Source organism: Artemia sp. Qi Xiang Cuo, chromosome 16 (assembly GCF_049724085.1).
Source record: "Artemia sp. Qi Xiang Cuo chromosome 16, ASM4972408v1, whole genome shotgun sequence".
Classification (NCBI taxonomy): domain Eukaryota; kingdom Metazoa; phylum Arthropoda; class Branchiopoda; order Anostraca; family Artemiidae; genus Artemia; species Artemia sp. Qi Xiang Cuo.
This window is the reverse complement of record NC_142809.1, coordinates 20,732,399-20,751,607: the sequence shown is the minus strand read 5'-3', so window position 1 is coordinate 20,751,607 and position 19,209 is coordinate 20,732,399. Positions and strand designations below refer to the sequence as shown.

The 19,209-nt window shown below is 34.0% G+C and overlaps 1 protein-coding gene across 3 annotated transcripts in view; it reads left to right on the top strand.

Annotated features, from left to right (window-relative positions):
• Nucleotides 1-19,209, top strand: part of LOC148942667 (inactive phospholipase C-like protein 1) — a 440,344-nt gene that overhangs the window by 48,720 nt on the left and 372,415 nt on the right. For all 3 annotated transcript variants that reach the window (XR_016143118.1, XM_089102764.1, XM_089102765.1), the window contains exons 5-6: nucleotides 4,737-4,849; nucleotides 11,753-11,816. Coding sequence is in view for 2 of the 3 variants with exons in the window: in XM_089102764.1 (XP_088958890.1) it covers nucleotides 4,737-4,849; nucleotides 11,753-11,816 (177 nt within the window). In the remaining variant the exon portion in view is untranslated. The remainder of the gene's footprint in view (nucleotides 1-4,736; nucleotides 4,850-11,752; nucleotides 11,817-19,209) is intronic.

The window sequence follows — 19,209 nt, the reverse complement described above, 5'->3', positions numbered from 1 at the left end:
TTCATTATAGTCCTAGAAAGCGTGATTCAATCACATTTTTCGTACAGCCTACTGTTTGAAATACGGTCAGTCAGCCGCGTACCCAGAACAATCCGCAGGAAATTTCTCTCGAGACTCTGAGCCCTTTTTCAATAAGGAGTTTTTTTCAGTTTTTTTTCGATTAGATAATTGATGGTTGTTTTTATGAGATCACAATTCCTATTCCAAATCTTCTAAAAATCAAAATTTTTGTATTAGTAGAATAAAAAGGAGAAAATACGGTCAATAAATCAATCAATAAATACAATCAATATCTCCTTTTTCATTTTCTGACAGATTGCCTTTAATTCAAATATTCATTTGAAGTTTTTAGAAAATAAATTATATTGTAACCTATATATTGCATTTTAGATTTATTTACTCTAAGCTTTGATTTGTGTATTATTCACTTAGCTTTTCCAATTCAACAGTCGCAATGAAAAAGGAAAACGGAGGAGTAAGTAAATAAAATTGGTTTACATTTTCTTTATATCAAAGCTTCTCTCTTAACAACTATTTTAATTAATAGGCTTACGATTACAAGAATAAATCTTACTAATCAGTAGTTTAGATTATAATAGGGCAATCGAAACTTTTGAACCATTAGCCAAAGAGAATGGGAAACTTGAGAAAGAGAATAAAGACAACTAGCGCCACTTACTGCGTAGCACAAAATAGTTTCATTAAAACGCGAAAAAATCAAGGGAAATAAAATGATTGATATGAGTAATTTTCAATACACTAATATAGAAGATGGAATTTCTTTTTCATTGATAATTAATCACCAATTTTATTTTCAAGAATTATTTTATGTCAAAATCGAGTGTGGGCAAAATTGGCCTTGGCTGGCCTGGGAAATTTCGGCTGGTTATGTAGACTAGTCGACCTTAAAATGGTAGGCCTTCTGGGGACATAATTCTGTTTTTTACTCCCCTCCCCCCGCTTTAAAGTACCTGAAAAGACTAAATACTGAGAGATTTGGGGTCAAAGAAAGTTCCCAAACGCTAGATATTATTGATAATTCCTCTTTTTGACACTAGGACGAGTTTCCACCCTCCTCAGTATCCGCTTCTGTAGACCATTTAAAAATGAAAAAAGAAAATATTCTGAAAAAAAGTCATTGTCTACCAAGCTTCTCTTCAAAGCTTGACACCTTCATTCATTTTATTTTAATAGAGATAATCTTGTCGTTATCAGTTCTCTATGAAAAACTGCTTTAAACTTCTTTTTGAACTGAAACCCTCAAAAAATCGATTATCTTAGAAAACATTATGCCTATACAACTTTTATGCTTTTAGCTTCATATTTTCTGTATTCATATTGAAACTCTTGTGTTAAGTCACGATCTAGGACGTGCTTCAATAAAAAAAGAAGAGTTTGTTGCTAGTCTTTGTAGTGGAACTTTAAAACTGCTTACGCAAGCATCTTTAGAATTAAAGAACATTTTGTTTATATTTTAGAAGTTAAAGGACGAAGAGTAATTACCTCATATAAACTTTATATAAATTACAAAGAGTAATATACACTAACTTTTTATAAAAATAAATTTAGACATTTTAATATATATATGAGTTTAAATAGATTAGATATAAATTTATATTTAATTTAATATAAATTTATATTAATATTATTTATTATTATACTAAATAAATTATTTGATTAAATTAATATACTAAAATTATTAATATATTTAATTTGTAAATATAAATTTATTTAATATTTCATATTTAAATTTACTTACATTTAGATGAATTAAAAGAGTAATTACTCTGTATAAAATGTTGAGAATTGATCTGCAATAGATAGATGGATAGATATTTATTGCAGCAAAAGCCTCGTTGGGCCACGTCAGAAAAAAACAACAACATGTACACACAAATTATTTAAGACATGATAATAGCACACATAAAAATCAAAACCGTAGTACATAAGAATAAAATAACTTAACAATTGCAAAAACGAAAACACGCATAATAAGGCATATAATACCATAAAACTAACTCACATAATTACACATAATGTCGCACACTTAATATATAGATATTTTTACTTTAAAGCCACATGGGTCATGGCTACAAAAAGAAAACCTAACAAACAAAGAGAACAACTTACACAATTCTCTAATACTTCTATCACTCTATCTACCTATCTAAACATCTATCTATGAATCTACTGATGCGTCATAGCTGCAAAAAACCAAGCAGTGTTACAGCAAAATATGTCCTATTTGAAACAGTTCAAATTTTGAATGATCAGTTAAGCAAATACTAAGAGATGTACGCACATGAAGAGGGGATTAAGGCATGAAACATCTCCTCGCCCAGAGGATTTTTGCGGTATGAAAATGAACCATGTAGGCTTTACCAAAGGTGGATCTAGAGCAGAATCTTGGGGGAGGGGGGGAAATGTGACATTGTCACCAATAATTAACCATATTGTCAAGTTTAGTTAAAAATAGGGGTAAAAAAGAGAAAACAGTAATTAGGTGCCACAAAAATTTTAGGAGGTTCATTCCCCCCCCCCGGTACCTCTGGATCCACCCCGGGCTCTGCCGACAACTCTAAGTATTCCAGAAATACATCACTTTGGTGGCACATCTCTGCAAATCTTCCGAAATTTTATGTTTTCTATTAAATTAGGGGAGGCTGGAGACATTCCAACTTCAAGCTTGGGATGCACAAGTCCCTTATACAGAAGATTCATGTCTTGATAGTTTGATTATGTATTTCGGCATTTAGCATCATAAATGTCCAGATCTTTTGTTCAAACTTTGTTCCAAAGCGATTTTTGTGGTCTATTAAAATACCAAAGGTGTTGAAATAATATCATTCTAAGGTGCCAATAGCTATTTGGAAGTAATTGACTTTTCAGAACTGGAAATTTGGTTAATACAACAGAAGAAACTATTATCTAAGAAACTTCTACAATTCTGAGAACTCAACTTTTAATAAGAAAATTTTTAAAATATTTCACTCATGGCTGACAAAAGAAACGCAGTTTGATTTGACACCTAAAAAGCTCATTTTTAAAGTGCTTTTAGTGCTTTTTAAAGTGCTTTTAAAGTGCATTTTTAAAGTGCTTTTAGACCAAAGCAAATGTATCTTCGAGCAGGATGATACAAGGATGACTAGCAATTATATTTTCCAAATGGGGGGGGGATGATGATGAGCGCTCTATACAAAATGACTGACGGCAGAGGTATGCGTTTGAAAAACTATGTATTTCCCAGATAAGAATCATTTTCTTAATAGATATACTAAAAAATTATCTGTTTTATGAAACATATTTTCTTCCATTGTTAAGCTTTCCCGTTGCCTTTGTCTTTGGTCGACTTATATAAACTCAAAATACTCCCAATGAATCGATTCTTGTCCTTTTGTGCAATTAATAAAGGTTTGGAGTGTTACATTTAGTGTTTTTTAAACGTGTTTTAACTAAACATATTTAGGTACTTGTCTATTATAGCGCCGACCACTAAAGAGGTGAAGTTTGGTTAGTCCTAATGAAATATACCTAGGGGAGGGGGTAAAGAATAGCGAGTCTGCATGCAAAATATGTTAGGTACAACTATTCTGCATATTATGAAATAATTATTGTTCTCTAACTTTACACTGTCGAAATACTTTACCCCCTTCTAATATGCAAATATATTGCCCAAATTATATATTTCCTATCTATTCTGTCACTTTTCTTTTTCTTGTCTCACGCCAAGCTGAAAGAAACTAAACGATGAATACAGTTCTACAGTGCGTCAATGGATGAACAAATTGAGTGGTCGGCACTATAACAGACAAGTACCCATATTTACATAGCGCTAAAATTGGCACAAATTGAAAATAGGATTTTCTAATCAATTCAAAATATTTGAAATGCTGTATATCACATGATTTCTGTATCAGTGTTGCTAACTTCTTTTCCTACTTTAAAAAAATGTCGAATGCTAAGTTTTCGCCGTCCATCAGCGTCAGGCTTGGAAGCATTTTGAAACTATTCACGAACAGAATTTGGAAGCAAATAAGCCACTCAAACTGAAATCAAAGTGACATTATGATAAATAACAGTTGTGCTGCCACCTTCTTAAATGTTAAAGTATCAACAAAAACACTATTATTTTGGATGAATCGGGATTAAGATGAAAAAGATATTTTTTTTTTTACAGCAAAACTAAATTGAAAGGCCAAAAATATTTACCCTAAGAAATTCTTTTGGATTTTTGGCTTTCTTCTCTACTATAATGAACAAAATCACTGTTCGAAACACATATCGTTTTACCAACGCACAACTAACACTCTAGCCTTTAGGAGTTTGAGGGGAACTACCCTCAAAAGTTAACAGTAAAAGTGACTTCTGCCTAAAAAAACTATATATTTTCAAGCTCAAAGATTCAGTAAATACAAAAAAACGTAAAGTATAAGTTCTCAAATTGCTTCAAAAATCTTAGTATGTTTTCGAGAAACAGATCAAAATAGTAGGTGGTATTTTGCATTCGATGGAAGTTCGTGTGCCATCTTACAATAAAACTAACGTCGTCCTAAATGTTTCCATTTTTTCGTCTCATCAGAACAACGTTGAAGCGTGAGGATGGTTAGAAAATATAAATCTTCATCACATCAAAGCAATTCTTCACTCGACTCTTTGAAATTTTGCCAAGTAAGAACGATTTTTCCCACAATATGCTCTTCTCCAGTCCTTTTTTTTCAAATTCTAATTTGTTTCAGGAGATAGATCTACAAAAAGCTGATGACAAGAAACGCAGAATAGACAGCAAAGAATTCATTGAGATATTCAAAGAAATATCCACTAGACCAGAAATATATTTTCTGCTTATTAGGTAAGTACTAATTTTGAGGCTCGGTTGATTTACTAGGGTCTCCAGCATTGACTGTAACTAAGCCAGAAATAGACTAAGCTGCTGGAAACACTGCTATTGATTTATGAATATACTATAATATTTAAAAAGTAATTTGTTCTCTTTTGAGTTTGTTTTAAAAAAGTGAATGTTCTTTTTCAATTTTCTCTCCTATTCACTGCATAACTGTTTAAATATTGGGAAAGGTTTTAAAGGATAGCTTAGTTCGATCAGAGTGAGAGTAGTTTGGGAAAATACAGCCGATTTTAGAAATCAATATTCATTTGTCAAAAACAAATTTACTTTCAGGAAAGAGTTGTAAATATTTTGAAAGAATAGTTTCTTTATTATATTTTCTATGAAAACTTAAAGGGGTCTAATTTAGACGTAATTATCTCCTAGCTCCATGAGGATCGTGCAAAATGTGGGACTTTGACCTTAATTCATACATTGCTTTGACAATGAAACTATAGTCACATATAATTTCCAAACTTAAAGGCTTGCACTCTCATATTCCTTATTTATTTTCCTGTATACCTATTTCAATAAAATACAATTTATTCTGGATTTAAGCTGAGAAACAAAATATTTAAGAAACAGAATATACATCGCCACCCATCAATGAGGGACAAGAAGATGAAAATAAAATCCACGATCCCTTGTTGCACAAATTCTGTCGATTTCCATTTCTTCCGGTATCCCCCGCCACATACCACTTCACGATGACAGTTTTTAATGAGGAGTTTGGGCAATATTAGAACTTGAAGTGGTCTGAAATTATTCTCACGGTTGAGTAAATTTCCACTCAACCAGTTAAAAGAATCAGATTTCATCTTCACTGTCCTTGGTATGTTAAAACTAATATGCATATCTATAGCATAGTTGATATGTATAATAGAGATGAATAGTTGCATAAGTCTCTACTTAACAAGTTCAAAAAAATCAGGTTTGATTTTCACTGTCCTTGGTATGTAAAACTAATTTGCATATGTATAGTATAGTTGATATGTATAATAGAGATGTATAGGTATGTAAATCTCTACTTAACAAGCTCAATAAAATCAGATTTCTTTTTCACAAGACACCTACACCTTCATAGGAAAGCTGCACCTTCTTAAGCTTGTTGGTGTCATACTTTCATAGTTTATTTTTCTGCTGATTTGCATTTCTTTTGTTTTCAATTTGGCACCTATTACTACTATAAGCTGCATAACAGCATACAATTTACTTAGATATAATTTTCCTAGGTATTTCTTAGATATATACGGTTGTGTAAGTTTCCACTTAACCAATTCAAACAACCAGATTTCATGTTCACTGTCCTTGATATGTTAAAGCTAATATGTATATGTATAGTATAGTTTATATGTTTAGTAGATATGTAGAGAATGGAAAGGTTAGAGGATGTGTCGACCGAATTTTCACTCTTAGGTTAATAATAGTAGTGAGGGCCCAATTACTTCTAGCGACCAGAGCCCCCGCAAGACAACCGGTCCCTGTTTCTACTGGCCAGTTCCCTGGATTCTGCAACACAAGGCTGTATTGAGAGGGGGAGGGGTTACCCGGTTTGAACCCCCCCCCCGAAATTTTTGACCGAGTTGAAAATAAGTCAAAAATTAGTAAAACCAAGGTAAAAATCAGTATAATTAGTCGAAAACTGAGTCAAAAATTAGTAAACTCCCCCCGAAGAAGTCAAAAATTAGCAACCCCCCCCCCCCGAAAAAAATCCTGGATCCGCCCTTGCTGCAACATGTCCTGAAAGACTCGCATTCAAATTTTAAATGGTCAGGTGTTAGTTAACATATAGGGAGAAAATAAGAGATGTAGGTGTCACAACAGTGTTTACATTCAGTTTTTATGTAAATGTAATAGTGGATGACGCAACTCAAGAGGTGTTATATAATAGGGAGTTATTGGAGTTTGTTGGAGTTTATTTAGTTATTGGAGTTGGAAGTCATGTGTGACTCAGTGTATTTACCGGAAATAACTGAATGACAGTGCGCACGTGGGTCTTACGTAATGACAGCGCACATGTTACATAATGAAAGCGCACATGTGGGTCTTACGTAATGACATCACCAGACAGAGGAATTTTATTAGGACATTTTGAGACATTGCAAGTGGTTTCTTACACACACACACACACACACACACACACACACACACACACACACACACACACACACACACACACACACACACACACACACACACACACACACACACACACACACACACACACACACACACACACACACACACACACACACACACACACACACACACACACACACACACACACACACACACACACACACACACACACACACACACACACACACACACACACACACACACACACACACACACACACACACACACACACACACACACACACACACACACACACACACACACACACACACACACACACACACACACACACACACACACACACACACACACACACACACACACACACACACACACACACACACACACACACACACACACACACACACACACACACACACACACACACACACACACACACACACACACACACACACACACACACACACACACACACACACACACACACACACACACACACACACACACACACACACACACACACACACACACACACACACACACACACACACACACACACACACACACACACACACACACACACACACACACACACACACACACACACACACACACACACACACACACACACACACACACACACACACACACACACACACACACACACACACACACACACACACACACACACACACACACACACACACACACACACACACACACACACACACACACACACACACACACACACACACACACACACACACACACACACACACACACACACACACACACACACACACACACACACACACACACACACACACACACACACACACACACACACACACACACACACACACACACACACACACACACACACACACACACACACACACACACACACACACACACACACACACACACACACACACACACACACACACACACACACACACACACACACACACACACACACACACACACACACACACACACACACACACACACACACACACACACACACACACACACACACACACACACACACACACACACACACACACACACACACACACACACACACACTTTCCTTACTTTCAGTTTAAAAAACTTTTTTTTTATTTAATTTTTGATCGATTTTTAGTTAATACAGCTTTCATTTTGGCTCACCGTCATTGAAGTAAACAAAATTTGCATAAAATGTTAACTTTTCTTTTGCTAAATGGCTGTCTCTAAATTTCGTTCTGACGTGATTTATAAATTAACTTACGTAACGAACTTCTATATTGGTATATTTTTCTTCTGGCACAAAATGCAAAGTTGAAGATTTGTGCAGATATGAGCTTGAAACCTATGTAATAGTGTTTTCTGATACGCTCAATCTGACGGTGTGATTTTCATTAATTTTTTTTCCCTTGTAGGGAATGTTTCCCCCCTCTTAAAAAATCAGGTAAATTTTCTCAGGCTCGTAGCATTTTATGAGTAATAATAAACTTAATAAAATTTTTATATTTACAATCAATTTTATAAGTCCATTCTTTTGATACATTTATTGACATAAAAATTCTGTTTTTAAAAGTTTCGATTACTATTGAACCGTATCGCTTATTTTTTTTTATTGTTTTTTTTATTACGTATATGTTATTACGTATATGAGGGGGTTCTTCCCTTAGTCAATACCACGCTCTTTGCGTTAAAAGTTAAATTTTTTTAAATTCACAAACCCCTGAATCACAAAGGCCGTTTAATTAGAATAGATAGCTCTTTTGAAAGCACTAAAAACTGTAGCGTAAAGAGCGAGGTATTGACTTGGGGGAGAACCCCTCATATATATAATTATTTTTTTTCGTTTTAAGTTCTAATGTTGCTTCTTACTTTCTGTTGAAAAAACTTGTTTTTTTTTTAATTTAATTTCTGATTGTTTTTTAAATAATGCTTGGAAATCCGGCACCCCCTTCATAGAAATGTCCCTTACCCCAAAGAAACATCCTCCACGGAAAGATTCTCCCGAGTAACCCCCTCCTCCAGCACCCCCCCCCCACTAGAAAAAAATCCTTCCTGAAAATGTCTGTATACTTCCCAATAACCAATACAATAGTTAAGCAATGGGCAAAGTTCATATCTTGCAGGCCTTCCCCTGGGAACTGTGGGGGATTAAATCATCCTAAAAGACATATTTATTAGATATTTGACTATTTTGAACAAAATGGCCATCTCAAAATTTAAATTGGGTAACTTTGAGAAAAAAATGAGCGTGGGAGGGGGCCTAGTTGCCCTTCATTTTTTGGCCTCTTAAAAAGGGCACTAGAACTTTTGATTTACGTTCCAATAAGCCATCCAACAATATTCTAGGACCACTGAGTCAATACGATTACCCCTGGGGAAAAGAAAGAAAATAAAAATGAACATGCATCCGTGATCTTTCTTCTGGCAAAAAATGGAAAATTCCACATTTTTGTAGATAGGAGCTTGAAACCTCTACAGTAGGGTTCTCTAATACGCTGAATATGATGGCGTGATTTTCATTAAGGTTATATGGCTTTTAGGGGTCTTTCCCCCTTTTTTCAAAAATCAGCCACATTTTCTCAGGCGCGTAACTTTTGATGGGTAAAATTAAACTTGATGGAACATATATATATTTGAAATCAGAATTAAAATCTGATTCTTTTGATGTATCTATTGGTATCAAAATTCCGTTTTTCAGAGTTTCGGTTGGCATTGAGCCAGGACGCTCCTTACTTAGAGTTCGTTACCACGAACTGTTTGATTAAACTGGTCAATTTGAAACTGAATCTTAATTTCTGAAACATTTTTTTGAACATAATCCATGAAGAAAACTGGAGTTATTTTGGTATAGGTATAGTTCTTCCGTAACTTAATCCTTTTTTATTGAATAGATTTTTCACCAAGTATAGATACTCACAAACTTGGCCCTTAGGGATGTGAAGGTCAGAGTCTGTAATCAAGGGAGTGGGTGTATCCCTCCTCTCCCTAGTCTTGTGCAAAATATGATATTAAGCATCGCAGTTTAAGGGAAATTTAAAAAATGCCAGGTCGATCGTTAGTATTTCTAACTGTGCAAAATTTGTCTTTGTTTGAGTGATGGGAATCTTAACATCTGCTGAACACTTTAGGCTTTCAGGAAAGACTGCCTCTGAAAGAATCTTAAGTGAAAGCTTATCTAAGTTTTATTAGGTTAAAGTGTTCTGTTCAATTATATTTATGTCGAAGTAAATAATGTATTAGTAAATAATGTATTCCACTTACCACTTTAGATATCTATTCATGGTGTGATTGAAACCACAAATTGCCGTTTTAACTAAAGGGCTTAGATACAACTTTAGTATTTTTTCGAAGTTCTAATGATCGGTGTTAGTAGAAATATATATAGGTAAAGGTAAATAATAGGGCATTGGACTTTACAGTCCCTACTGGCAGTGCTGATCTCTGTTTCTTGGCCCTTCAGCCAGGAAGTGCAATGGGGGGCTGGAGGCCAACCATCCTGTGGTTGGCCACAGGATGGTTGGATGGATATATATATATATATATATATATATATATATATATATATATATATATATATATATATATATATATATATATATATATATATATATATATATATATATATATATATATATATATATATATATATATATATATATATATATATATATATATATATATATATATATATATATATATATATATATATATATATATATATATATATATATATATATATATATATATATATATATATATATATATATATATATATATATATATATATATATATATATATATATATATATATATATATATATATATATATATATATATATATATAAAATGGACCAGTTTTCTACTGAAAACTTACATAAACCAAGCCATTATGTCTATTATTCAGTAAAGCCCTTCCTGTGGCAGTCCTGTAATTTCACCTTTCCACCTTCCTCTAGGGTTTAGATTTATTGACAACCCATCAGCCCTCCTCTCCTTCTCATATAATATCTATTAACAACTCTTTCTTATTACCCGGCTATTACCCCAAATTTTCCTTAAGGGATGGCAAACTACACGAAATTGCGTCCAGGAGGCCTGGTTACCACTTGTTCTCTTTTCGGCGAGTCCAGTACGCCAACAGTTCTCAGCACTCCAACAAATTTAAGATGTTCACTTCACGAGCAAAAAATATATCACTTATATATTTTGACAAAAATATTTTTATGGCGTATTCATTTATTTATTAAACAGAAATTGAAAAAAAAACACCTGAATATAGACTCCCCCGTAAGGATCCATATCCAGGAAAACAAAGAAATACAACATCTCCAACCTCAAAAGTCCCCAAAATCAGAAGATAGGCAGTGGAGTAGAACAATATTTCAAACCAAGCAACCAAAATAACTGAAATAACCCTAAAATTGAATAAAAACCTTAGACATAGTATCAATTATCGCAAAATTCTTGTGCCATTTTGAAGCGGTTCATTTTCATCGACTATACTACGAGATTATTATGAGGGTCAAAGAATTTACTATGATGGGTTTTAAAGGTTCTAGGCTACTGTCCCAAGAGAACTTCGTATTCTTAATGTTAAGATTCAATTTCGTGAAGTTTTTCAGCTCTCTTTAAGTGAAAAAAAAATTAGGATAAAACGTTTTTGTTGTCCACCAGCAATATCTTTAATATAGAAAATAACTCAAATAAGATTTAGAGATTAAAGTATGTTAAATTAATTAGTTTTTTCTCTTTTTTCGCCAGATTTTCAAACAAGGATTACTTGGATTTGGAGGACTTGCAGCTTTTTCTAGAGGGCGAACAAGGGGTAAGATCATTTCCTGTTATCTTTGCTCTGCAAACCTATATTTACTCCTCCCTTTAAAGAAAAATGCGTACCCCTTCTATCTCTCCTTTCGGGTTTATACAAATATTTAATTTAGATATAGAATTTCTATGCTGCTTTACTAACTTTCACAACAGTTTTCTCAGTAAAAGTTCCGGTCGTTGTCCAGTATCATGGACAAGCCAAGACAAACTTACTCACTATTTTCCAGTTTTTACTGAGAGAAGAAGAGTTAGAAGCATATTCAATAATTTGCTGAAGAGTTCTTTTCAAGGCGTTATTCTTGCTAAATAGCTGAAATATTCAACTTAATTTTCAAGGTCAAAACAGTCCTCTGGATTCAGTTACATAAATTAGACTATACAGTTTTGTTTGCCAAAGAATTTCGCTTTTAAACCCTCAAGGCCTGCTCGAGGGTAATTGATACTTCTTGTTTATACTACCATTTTCCCAAATGTAATGTTTTTTCTATGTTTTACGATTTTTTAAAGATATAAGGCTGTAAGTGTTATGTTAGTTTAGACATTATGTTAGTTTGCACCACGGAGATGGTTTTGTTTACTTTCACCTTTCCTTTTTACTAAGCACTTTTCTGAAAAAAAATATATCATTTCTTAAAAAGTAAAAATAATTTTTCTTGTTGAAATAAAAACAAAATAGTTTTTGTGGTTTATAAATTTATTGTTCAACTGTTACTTTTTAATATTTTGCCCGAAGGACTTAATCCACACTTGATTTCTTATGTTTGGAGGTCTCCATATTAAAATTAATCAAGTCAGTTCAAATCCCTTCAGTCAAGGCAACAAAACCCATTCTTAATCTGCAGTAAGGAAGTCTGAGAACAGTGTTGCCACCCGGTGAAAAAATCACTAGATTATTGAAAAAATCAATAATTTAGCACATAAATCACTAGGTTATTGAATAGAAATCACTAGAAATTACTAGAATTATAATACTCTTTATCATTTATTGATAAATGATATTATCTTTATTGATATTGATATTATCTTTATTTATCTGCATTCCTCCTACTCCCACTGTGCGGTCAGATTTCAATCCCCTCATCGCTTGTCATCAGGTTTGGAACTCCCTGCCTTCTTCAGTACAGAAATGTCACTCGTTTGGCACTTTCAAGAGGATTCTTAAGGACCATTTTAGTTAATAATCAAACTGAATATTTTTTTTTTTTTTTTTTTTTTTTTTTTTTTTTTTTTTTTTTTTTGTGGAGTCGATGTCCCCTATTGTTTAGTTTGTTTTATGATGGTATTCTCTGCGCTATGACTCCCAGGCCTCAGGTATGATTATCATTTTTTATTGGTGAAACTTGTATAGTTCACTAAGGAGTAGCATTCATGAAGATAGGTTAAATTTTATTGCTTTCGCACCATTTTATTAAAGTTTAATAATTACAGTCTGTTTCGACGACCGGAATTTGCTTATAGTAATATTTTTTTTTTTTTTTTTTTTTTTTTTTTTTTTTTTTTTTTGAGTCTATTTAATATAATTAATTTATTTAGTTTATTTATTCTAATTTTTTCTATAGTTTCTATTTTATTTATATTTTCTTTTCTTCTCCTTCATATGTGAGTAAGTGATCATTTTAAATTTTCTTTTGTTTTTTATCCTTGAGTATGTAATTCATATTGAGTATGTTTTTTATCCTTGAGTATGTAATTCATATGTCTTCCCTCTTTGTACAGGCCAATGAGCCTTTGAGGGATTTATAACATCTAATATTGTATGTGTATTTAATGAAGAATAAAACTTATCTTATCTTATCTTATCATTGTAGTCAATAATTGTTTTGTTTCTTTACCATGTTCTCTACAGGTGCACCTACAGGAAGGGAGTAAAATTACCCCCCTAGATGTGGAAAAATACCTTTAGATTGACTTTTTGTTTTTTCTCAAGCGAAAACTAACCTTGAAATTTTGAAAAATGCCTTTTTCATCTTTATGCAGAGAATAGAACAAGATCCTTGCTTCCCTCCCTGTATTTTCCGTAATTGGCACCATTGGGTTATACCCCAATCCACTGAAAATTGGTTATTGGTAATCTAATTGAAATACCTTTTTCTTTTAAATTTTTTCCCTTGTCGATTCAAAACCTCAGTTTTTTCGCAAAAATATAGAAACCATCTTCTTTTTACTATAATTGAGCCGGTATAATTACTGGGACACCAAGCGACAATTTTGAAAATGGCCTTTTTAATTTTTCGTGGAAAAAATTTATGCCACCCTTCGTAAATTCTGTCAAGCATCGGTCTTATTGCTTCTTTAATAAAACAAAGAGGTACTTGTTAATTTTACGGAACACACCCAAGAAGTAAAGTTTTGTTAATCCTAATGAAATATGCCAAAATATGATGAAAATATAATGCTTTAATTAGTATAATAATATAATTTGGGTTATATATCTGCACATTAGGGGATGCGGGGGTAAATTAACCTGACTTAACCTAACCTTACCCCCGCCTCCTAATCTGCAAATATATAGTGCAAGTTGTACAAGTTCTGTACATTCTGTCACCCGTTATTTTGATTTGTGGCTATGAAACTGGTTTTCATAAAACGTACGTTATCCTTATTATTCTTAGCAACTTATCCTTAGCATACTTTCATTCTTTTTGTTCAAATAAAAGGGACACCAGTGATTTTAATTTCCATTCAAATGAGCCTGCTTCCAATGTTCTAGGCCCGTGGGTTCGATAGCCCCTGGGGGGAGAAATAACACGCATCCGTGATTTTTCTTCGGGCAAACAATACAAAATTTAACACTTTTGCAGATAGGGCTTGAAACCTCTACAGTAGGATTGTGTGATACGCTGAGTCTAATGGTTTGATTTTAATTAAAATTATTTGACTTTTAAAGGGTGTTTCCTCCCTCTTTGTTGGCAAAGTTTCGGAGTTTCTTAGCCTTTTATGGGTAAAACGCAGCTTAATGAATATTATATATTTGGAATCAACATAATAAGCCGCTGATGTATCGATTAATATCAAAATTCTATTTCTAGAGTTTCGGTTACTACTATCGCTCCATTCTTACAGTTCGTTACCACAAACTGTTTGATATGTTAGCACATAAATCCAAAAACTTAAAGAATAGGATGGTAGCTGCGCTTATTAGGTATTTCAATTAAAAATAAGAGAATTTGGAGAATTATTGCAATTTCGATTTGATATTAGAACTAAAGATTAAAACCATTAGACAATTCCCAGAGTTAATATCCCCCCTTACTCCCAATCATCACACTACCATCGATTTGATCTATCTATTTTTAATACAAATCCTATTATAAGAAGCACCGAGTCCAATTTTCTTTTTCAATGATTTCTTTTTTCATTTAGAAAATTATATTTAATCTTTACCTACCTTCTTATTTTTCAATGAATCCATTTCTGTTCTATTTGCAGATGTAGAGGGGGTATTCATATATACCATTCACTTCACTTTTAAAGCTCTTAACAAAAGAAAATCTAATTTAGAAATGATAGATTATAGAGAAAAATGCCATAAATGTGAAGACAAAAGTTCAACCTGAGCAAATACTATCAAATAGAAAATATAGAACATTTTTTCAGTTGTGCGATGACCTAGATTCACCTATCATTTTTGATAACGCTTTGAGGTCTTTATATAATATGGACATATGGTGGGATCTTGGAAGTTCCAAAGGCGGTATATTTGCATATATACTAATCTGGAACATATCAGGAACTGTAATTAATCACCATTTTTTTTATTAATTAGCTTCTTGCACTATTTATTCGATTGAACCATAAATCTACGCGCTATATTTTGAAAAATCCCTAGATTTAGGAAAAAATCAATAGTTATAGAAAAAAAAATCAATAGCTACAAGAAAATCACTTGACAACATAAGAAAATCACTAGAAATTGTGATAAATCACTAGGGGTGGCAACCCTGTCTAACAGTATCATAAACAAAAATATGTATTTGACTACTATATATAATTGACAGTTTCCGTTAGATTCATCCAGCATATAGCTAATCTGAATCTGAAGGTTTTGACGTCGGGCTATAGATACTCAAGTACCGGAACAGTTTTACTGGAGAGCTTAGATTGGATCATTCAGTTGATTTTAGGATCGTCATCACAGTTTAGCTTTAGGATCATCCTCACAAGAGAGCAAAGGTTTATTATTCTTTAACCTAAAGGCAAGAGACTGCGTCACATAATAAAAATAGCATGCAGTTAATAGCTTTTATTAAAATGTGGGAAATTTCATACGTAGTTTGGCAAACATGCCCTGATTTGTGTCGTGGCTTGGAGATGAAGTTAGAAAACTCAGGATAAGTTTTCTGTTCTTTTTGGGGTGTTAAGGGACAGAATGTTTGGAGATGAGGACAAACCTTTGCTTTCCAGTTTTCATAAGCCAATGTATGCTATGATTTCCTATTTTTTGGCATTTCCTCCAACAGGCTCTATGGCTAGTGTTGTATATTCTGACACTTAGTTACCTTTTTTCTTGATTAGTTATTTTAACTCCACAAGGCAAGTTTAAAAAAAAAAAGCTCAAGAGTAACGTTAAACCAAAGACAAAAACCAAGAAAAGATGAAGACAAGAACTAAAGTCAAATAATAATTCAAGATTAAAATGAGCATATATCATTATCAATAATTAAGTGAAACCCGAAATGAATAAAAAATTACCATGAACAATATGGGCAAACTCAGCATAACCAGTAACTACCCCAGACAGGAGTAGGGTTCATGCCCCCTAAGCCTTGTAAAAGTCATTTGCGCTTTGCTGCATACAATTTTCATTTCACTTTGTGGTTTTATTTATTAAATGAAAAATTCAACGAAGAAGAAATAAATGTTCCATCATACAGTTCGTGGTAACGAACTGTAAGTCAGGGGCGACCCGGCTCAATAGTAACCGAAATTATAAAAAACAGAATTTTGATACCAATAGATACATCAAAAGAATCAAATTTTTATGCTAATTTCAAATATATAAGTTTCTTTAAGTTTGAATTTACCCAACAAAAGTTACGAGCCTGAGAAAATTTGCCTTATTTTCGAAAAAAGAGAAGACACTCCCTAAAAGTCCGAAAATCTTAATAAAATTACAGCATCAGATTCAGCATACCAGAGAACCCTACTATAGAGGTTTCAAGCTCATATCTGCAAAAATGTGGAATTTTGTATTTTTTGTCAAAAGAAAGATCAGGGGTGCGTATTTATTTGTTGTTTTTCCCCCTAGGGTGATCGGATCGACCCAATGTTCCTAGAACATCACGAGAGGCCTCATTCGAACAGAAACGAAAAATTTTAGTGCCCATTTTAAGTGATCAAAAAATTGGAGGGCAATTAGACCACCTCCTACGCTACTTTTTTCCCAAAATCTTCTGATCAAAATTTTGAGATAACTTTTTTATTTCAGCATAGTTCAAAGGCCCAATAAATATATCTTTCGAGATAAAATAACCCCCTACAGTCCCTGGGGAAAGTGATATGAAGGCAACTAGCACACCTTTCATGCCCAACATTTCCCCAAACGCATCCAATCAAAATTTTGAGATAGCCATTTTGTTCAACGTAGTTGAAAGATTTGGAAATTATGTCTTTGAGGAGGACACCCCCCCCATACCCCTCAGGGAAAGGATTGTAAGTTATGCCCTGGGGACATATAACGTTTTTTATAAAAAAGCGTTGCCGTAGAAACTTCAAAAAGGGCTCATTCTATTGGAAATTCAAAGGCCTAGTGCCCTTTTTAATAGTCAAAAGTGATTGGAGGGCAACTAACCCTGGAAATTAGGTCGTTAAGAATGACCCCCCCCATCCCTCAGGTCAAGGGTTGTAAGCTATGCCCTGTGGGTATATAAGGTTTTTATAGAAAGTGTTGTCGTAGAAACTTCAAAAAGGGCTCATTTGATTGGTAATTGAAAGGGCTAGTGCCCTTTTTAATAGTTGAAAGTAACTGAAGGGCAACTAACCCCCTCTCACGCCCACAATTTCCCAAAACACATCCAATCAATATTTTTAGATAGCCATTTTGTTCAACGTAGTTGAAAGCTCTGGAAATTAGGTCTTGAAGATGATAATCCCCTCAGAGCCCTCAGGGCAAGAGTTGTAAGCTATGCCCTGGGGCAAATAATGTTTTCGAAGATAGCGCTGTCGTAGAAACTTCAAAAAGGGCTTATTTAATCGGAAATTGAAAGGGCCAGTGTCCTTTTTAATAATCGAATGTGATTGGAGGGCAACTAACCCCCCTCTCATGCCCACCATTTTCCCATACACATCCAATAACATTTTTTAGATAGCCATTTTGTTCAACGTAGTTGAAAAATCTGGAAATTAGGTCTTTGAGGATGATAAACCCTCTACACCCCTCAGGACAAGGGTTATAAATTATGCCCTGGGGACATATAAGGTTCCTATAGAAAGGGTTGTCGTAGAAACTTCAAAAAGGGCTCAGTCAATTGAAAATTGAAAGGGCTAGTGCCCTTACTAATAGTCAAAAGTGATCGGAGGACGAATGCGCCCCCCGCCGCACCCCCATCAGTTCCCAGAACACTTCCAATAAAAATTTTGAGATAGCCATTTGTTCAACATAGTTTAAAGGTCTGGAAATTAGGTCTTTGAGAATGACACCATCCCGCCCGCAGCCCTCATAGCTAAGGTTGTAAGTTATGCTCTGAGGGCATATAATGTTCTTATAGAAAGCGTTGTCGTAAAAACTTCAAAAAGGGCTCATTCGGTTGGAAACTGAGAGGGCTATTGCCCTTTTTAATAGTCAAAAGTAATCGGAGGGAGAACCCCCCCGCCCATCATTTCCCCAAACATTTCTGATCAACATTTTGATATTGCCATTTTGTTCAACGTAGTTGAAAGGTCTTTAAATTATTTCATTTAGGATGACAACCCTCCCCCCATAGCACTCAGGACAAAGTTCATAAGTTATACCCTTGGGGCATAAAAGGTTTTATAGAAATTGATGTCGTAGAAGCCTTAAAAAGGGCTCCTTCGATTGGAAATAGAGAGGACTAGTGCATTTTCATTAGTCGAAAGTGATCAAAGGGACAATCCCCCCTCCCCTACTCTTCATTTCCCCAAGTACTTTTAATCAAGATTTTGAGATAGTCATTTTGTTATGCCCTAGGGGCATACAAGGTTTTTATAGAAGGCATGGTCATATAAACTTCAGAGATGGCTCATTGGATTGATAATCCAACGATCTAGTGCTCTTTTTAAGAGTCAAAGTGACCAGAGGACAGCTATCCTCCCCCCTCCACACACACACGTCGTATTGTCTCAAAATGTATCTAATAGATATTTTGAGATTTTATTCAAAATAGTCTAAATATCATCTAACAAGGCTTTAAGGGTTTAAACAAACCCCAGAG